Source organism: Armigeres subalbatus, chromosome 1 (assembly GCF_024139115.2).
Source record: "Armigeres subalbatus isolate Guangzhou_Male chromosome 1, GZ_Asu_2, whole genome shotgun sequence".
NCBI lineage: Eukaryota > Metazoa > Arthropoda > Insecta > Diptera > Culicidae > Armigeres > Armigeres subalbatus.
In genome coordinates, this window is record NC_085139.1 from 312,589,205 (window position 1) to 312,595,803 (window position 6,599).

At 40.2% G+C, this 6,599-nt stretch overlaps 1 protein-coding gene across 1 annotated transcript; it reads right to left on the reverse strand.

Moving 5' to 3' along the window:
* Positions 1–4,193: 4,193 nt before the first annotated feature.
* Positions 4,194–6,044, reverse strand: LOC134207566 (uncharacterized). The gene is made up of 2 exons (XM_062683274.1): positions 5,823–6,044; positions 4,194–5,265 (listed from the first exon to the last, which is right to left on the reverse strand). Exons 1-2 carry the CDS (start codon positions 5,867–5,869, stop codon positions 4,194–4,196), a joined length of 1,119 nt encoding a protein of 372 aa, XP_062539258.1. The 5' UTR covers positions 5,870–6,044.
* Between the last annotated feature and the right edge of the window lie 555 nt (positions 6,045–6,599).

The window sequence follows — 6,599 nt, forward strand, 5'->3', positions numbered from 1 at the left end:
TTGTTGGTATGTGCCAGTTCAGCGTGAGGAAGTATTAATCAGCGACGTAACAGGTTATGAACAATGGCGCGTCGATTCAGAAATGTCGGCAACGGCATACATTTTTTATGGTTGTTATTTATTATTCTAGACGTTTCAAAGGTTTAATATCGTACTGTGATCTAAATTCGAAAACTTTTTCTGCTGTCAATGGGGGCAATTTAAAAATTCGTTGTTTGTTGTTGTTTGTTCTGGTTTTCCATTTGCTTTCATTAAAATGTCAGACTTGGCTTGGTTTATGCTACGTCGTTAGATAATTTTTCTCTATAATCCATTAATAAATCTTATAAATAGTTTTTCATTGTTAGGCTCGTACACATATTGAATAGATAAGATTAAAACCATCTCATCGTCTCTAATTCAACCAGTCGTCGTCGGTAAGGTAGGTCACGTTGGTCAAAGCTCGCTGACCCTAAATGCTGCACCCGCCACAATTACTATGACAACCGAATCAAATGATTCTCCCCAAACAAGCATTGAAGCGGCCTACTATTACTGTGTTTTTGTCTGCTGGCTATCCGCATCCAAAAGGTACAGCAAAAGTCTGCTACCTAAAATAGTTAATGGAAGTGGAGTCCACTGCCGTTGGTGCCGGGAAGGCCGACTGCGCCAACTTTTGCACGCGTTGGCAAAACGCCAAGTTGGAAGCGGCAAAAATACTGCCACAGTCGTCGTCCTCGGTTTGAAACAGTTCAATTGCAGGTCAACTGCAATCAATGGAGCAATTGATTCGATTGTTTTCATTTTTTTTGTGCATGTTCGTCGTTCATGTCTGTACTTGGAGAGCGAATTTTTCCCTTACGATGTGAATCGGCGAAACGTGATTCCGGAGTGGTCGCGCATTAAATTCCGGACCCGGTATTCCCGGCTCATCATTTAAATCAAAAACATTTGAAAAGAATACTCGACGATTATTGGCTGTGCAGTGATAGCGTTTATTCGCTCGAATAAATCCATTGCAATCCATTTCGATCGACTAACGGAAATTCCCACGTGCTCAATCAATTTGGTCCAAATGGACAGTGGCTTCGTGATCATTTTTGGCAGTGGTGTGTTCAACGCTTCTTCCAATGTCTACAATTTTTAACTTTTTTCTTAAAGGCTATCGGAAGCTCAAAAGAAATATCCCCGCAGGTTTAGGGCTTCCAGGTTTGATTTCACCGTGTTGAGTTCATGGCCTTCTATGAAGTCCCCGGCCTCTTACTGGTTCTTTTCCAAATATTGCTTTCGCTATTCTTTCTTTCAACATTTACAGTAAATGACCAGCCCACTGAAGTCTACGTATTTTATACGATTTTCAATATAGTTTTTTGAACAATGGACACATTTTCTTATTCATACGCCTATACTACACATCATTTTCTAGTGTACCTCCGAGTATTGTACGTAGCACTTTACGTCTTCTAATTTCACTAGAAACGTCATTGTCACATGTTATAAGCGTTTCAAGGTAAACAAATTCATCAACAACTAACAGTTATTTATTAATCAGACTATAAACTATCGCTATCCGAAGTGAATATTGACGGATAACCTTCAAAGCTTTTTGGTGGCCAATCAAACATTGTCTTAGGTCGCTTATTTTAGCTCTACAATAAAGCCCGTCATTTAGTTGGCACTATTCCAAGTAGTCAAGCATCATCGTTCAATATGAAGCTCAACCCATAAAACGCTTTACGTATATAATAGGACAAATCCCCACTCGCGTGAATATATGAATTGCGATACTGTTATCAAGCACATTGATACACTTCACTAAAATAGTCCAGTTGGGGAAACTCAATCATCGGCATCATCGTTGCCATAACACAGAGCCATAACCGTAGCGTACCGAAAATGGTCCAATGTAGTGCAATTCTCGCGTATACCGAATTTGTGGTCCCTATCCTGCCCCGGGGCGAAAAATGGGAGCTTCCCAATGTTCATTTGTATGCCACCGCACAAACTGGCTTTCAAAATATTACCATGCCAACAACCAGCCAGCTTTGATTACGATACGTGTGCATCGCGCTGAATTGTGTACGGCGGGAGGTGCATAGAATTAACCGCCCACACGGATCAGCGCACCACCATCGCATCGCCGTCGTCGGCGGGACTTTTTCCAATGGTGGTGCTTTTTTCGTTCTAAGCGGCTGAAGTGGATCAGTGAAGCGAACGCGCGATGCTCAGTGAACAGCTCGGATGAGGATAACCAGCAGCACCTTTCCGATTATTCATTTGTTGTATCGGTCAAACCCGCAATTGGTATGGCTAGGGAAAGATGGTGCAAAAAGTACTGCTCCTGTTCAAATATTTCACTCTTCAAAGGCATTCGAACAAAAACACGGAGGAAGAGAAATATAAAATTTTCAGTAATTGTTAATAAATGTGTAGAATTTTTATAATTTGTTCTAGAGAACTTTTAAACATGCATTGACGTTCATATTCTTACTCGACATCAAAAACTTTTCGAAATCTAAACATTTGAAAATTACAAAAAATAATCAAAATACCCCGTCTGAAAGTGGTCTTGCGCGTTAGAAGGTTAATGGAGACGCCTGGTCGGATGTTTGAAAATTTCCCTACATCGCATGCTTCGGAGGGTTTCTGTCGACCCGCGAAGAGGGAAGAAGTCTCCCCCCATTTATCGTAGGAAAATCTAGCGGAAAAGCGTGTGGTGGAGCAATTGAATCTACAAGGACGGAAGAAAGGGGAACAAAGTACGTGCTGACGGTGAGGAGTATGCAACAGACAAAACGCCTGCTAAAGAAGGATAAGGTAGTTGATGAAACCGAAGTAATCGTAGCACCGCACCCCTAGTCTAAATGAAAGTCGTTGTGTAGTAAGCTGCCGGGAAGTTATTCAAATGACCGAACCGGAACTGTTAGTGGAACTGAAAGAACAAGATGTTGCAGAAGTTAGACGAATTACACGACAGGATGAACATGACAGACAAAACAGAGGGAACACTCTAACACTCATTCTTACCATCGGAGGATCCGTAGCGCCCAAACAATTTCTGTTTGGCCCCTTAAGGGTTCCGACAAGATTGTACTATCCGAGTCAGATGTTATGCTACAATTGCTGCACGTATGGACACACAAAAGCAAAATGTTCGAAACCAACTGCTTGTAAAAAGTGATCTGGAACAATTTTGTAGAAACTACGAAGGACGGCATCAACCTGTTAGCCGAAAATGTGCTGAATATGTCAAGGAGGAAAAAATCATCAGAATAAAGATGGACACAGGAATCTCGTTCGCCCAATCCAGGAAAAAATACGAAAAGCAACACAGCCAAAGAACATATCAGTTGTTTGCGGAGTACAAAAAAAGGTTGGAACGTACAAGAAAAGACGCAGAAATGGAAATGTTAAGAGCGGAAATAAGTCAATTGAGAGAAGCAGCAAAGGAGCAGCAAAACCAAAGAAATACTACGACTACGACGTGAAGTATAGCAAATGAAAACCATGCTATTGGAGTTTCAAAAAATTAAAAGCGAACTACTAGAAATTAAAAAGAAGAAATCAGCAACAAAACAACAAATCGAAATATTTGAATCTGAAGAAGATGCCCTCATGAATGATCCGGAACCAGAAAACCCAACTGGAGATATAAGCGAAACACAAACCCTTGATAGCAGAGAGAGCTTGGAGGAAAAAACCGCACTGAGGAAACGACGGAAGCAAGAAAAAACCAAACAAATATCAACGGTAGCAGCTATACGATCTCGGAAACCGTCCAGGATAAGTAGCATTGGATCACAAAAGGACAATGACGGAGTTGCCATCCTAGGAGACCAAGAGTAAGAAGAAGAAAACCCTCCAAGCAACAACACGTCTAGGTACTTGGAAGCAACCAGCAGAGGAAACACAGGATTTGAGCTAGGCAACGATAATGGACAAGCATTGGTAGAAATAGTCATTAATGATGTAAATTCAATTCTAAATGAATCCAACCAACTGACAACAACAAACTCCGACACCGAAGGTTGGTTGAGGCCCGTCACACATCATAATCCATCAACAAACAAATTAAGTTGGCGGGATTGGTGCCAAGAAACTTTTCATTTCAATTATCAAAATAAAGACTTACAGACATAAACTTTTCTGTTTGACATACCAAACAATTACTTTAAAGTAGGTATATGAACAAAAAAATGCTGGACCATAATACTTTAATATACCACCGCGTGATAGATGCTATTACAACGAGTACAACGTTCCGACACTTGTGAGTTCGAACCTCGCCAAGCCATACCTCCTCTTGCTGGCCTTTGTCCACGTCCTCCACGAATATTTGCTCGTTGGTATGGGGTTCTACCGTAAGCTGGTATTGTGTGGCTAGAAACGTAATGAGATGGTCCTGCGGTTGCACGCATTGCGTTTACCAAAGCCATAGGTGTTTCGGTGGTGGCCTGCTTCTTGGTGACATATTCCTCGTTCAGGCGTATTGTCTCGATTTCTCGGACTTTGTCGATGAGCTCGGGAAATGATGCTTTACGGCTCATCATTTTCAGAGCTGCGACCCTGATTTCTTTGTGCCTAGCCTGTTCTGCTACAGCACTGAGCACTTCTTCGAACTGCTTTTCCTCAGGATACTCGCACTGTCTAGCTGCTAGCATGATTCTTCGGATAAATGCTAGATCTGATTCATTGGGCTGTTGACTCATCAAGGCGAGTTTTCTGCGCTGCAGCATTATATCCGACGTTGACGCAAAATATGCTTTGAGCCGGTGCATGGCATTTGAAAATGGTCGTATTTCCTCATTGGGAGCCGCATTTGAAGTTTCTGTCGCACGATAAACTTCAAGAAGTTTTCGACCTGCTTTAACTTTAAAGACCACGAATTTGGTCGTCTCGTCAGAAACACCAGCCAATGCCAGAGAGTTAACTAGCAGCTCTTGCCATGCGTCGAAATCTAATCTGGAAATGTCTTCTCCTTCAGCGCTTGCTTTGCATTCTGGTACATTAATCGTTGATATGGTCATTTGGTTCATCGAAGACATGAACTGGGTCACTTCGACAGCAGGTTCGTTTCGTTGATTTTGGGTGCTGGAGGGCCCAAAATTGTTATCAAATTCTTCACTGTTTACTTCCCCGCATTCACTTCTTGCCGACGATAGGCTGAATTGCAATGAGCGAATGGTTTCACGGGCTTTCTCCAGTTCTTCCGTAAGATTAACATTGGTGGAGTTAGCTTCGGACAGATCTCTTAAAGCCGCATCCAACTTAGTAGTCTTTTTCTTTCTGTAAGTTAGGGTTCGTTTATAAATATCGACTTTTGGTTTGTCTAAGTTCACATTCTAATGATTGACGGCAATAATGAACCTGCTTACATTTTATTTTTTTTTTTTTTTATTTTTTTTTCTTAATGGCTTACCACTTTTTTTTTGCCAATTTTCTTCTCTATTTCACGCCTATTTTCTTTTGCAAAGGTTTATTAGCATGTTTTCATATTCATTCCCGTACTTATTGGGCTTATCATTATTTTTTGCCCTACTTTTTCGGCTTATCATAATCTTTTGCCTTTCTTCATTTCTCTTGGCTTATCTTTTTTTTGCCTATATTTGTTTGCAAAGGCTTATCTACATTTTTTGCCTATTCCTTCTCATATTCTGTTCTCGGCTTATCATTTTTTTTGCCTTTCCGCTTACTCATTTTAACTTTTTATGCCTTGCTCATCTTTTCTATTTGGCTGGCTCACTCTTCTTTGCCCAATTTCTACTTTTGTAAGTTCATTATTGCCATAATCTTTTTTTTTTGTATTAATTGTTTCTATAAAGTTTTTTTTTTGTCATACTTACTTGCTGGGAGCGATTACCACGCCATTGTCGTATCGCTTTGATGCCATTGCTTCCAAATTTATTTGGTCGAACAAGAAACCAACTTCACGGTTTGAGAATAGAACACTGAATGAATCCTTTTTTCCTCACGTGGCACTTTATGCTATTTTCCTGCCTACTGCGATTTGAATACAACTTATGAAATTCAAATTTGATATAATTTCAGCTCTAATTTCCCTAATATCATTTTCGCTATAAAACGAAACTCACCTTTGTTATAACTGAATATGGGGTTCGTGTACTGGCTCAATTTCTTTTGATGCTTTAGCCACCGTCAACTCAACTAGATATGTGAATAACATCGCGGTTTCTCTTACACTATAAACAATTTCAAGCGTATTGAGTATATATTACCCACAGTACATTTGACTTTTAAAAGTTATATATTTCATGTATTAAATTCTATCGTACCTGTTCGTACAAAACTCTCGTATGTTAAATAATCGTATATTTCTCACCAATGACCGGTAAGGTGGTAGTACAAATGATCATATGAATAATTCGCTATGTATCCCACACACAATACTTTAAGGACCAACTACCAGGAGAGCTGTTTGAATATGGTGGTGACGGAAGTGGATGGAAGGCATCGGACGTCCCATCTATCAAAAACATTGACTTAAATAAGGGTGGGCTAGGGGGTTCTCAGCCTTCTCTAGAAAAAATAGCCCCCCTAGAATTTAAAAGGTTAATAAGCAGTGATGTCAACTTTCAACATTATTATTTTTATTTATTCAG

Excerpts from the sequence above, each read along its gene's own strand:
- LOC134207566 (XM_062683274.1), bottom strand. The coding sequence starts at position 5,869 with ATGGCATCAAAGCGATACGACAATGGCGTGGTAATCGCTCCCAGCAA. Across the intron at positions 5,266-5,822 it reads GTGGTAATCGCTCCCAGCAA|AAAGAAAAAGACTACTAAGT; the intron begins GTAAGTATGACA and ends CCTAACTTACAG.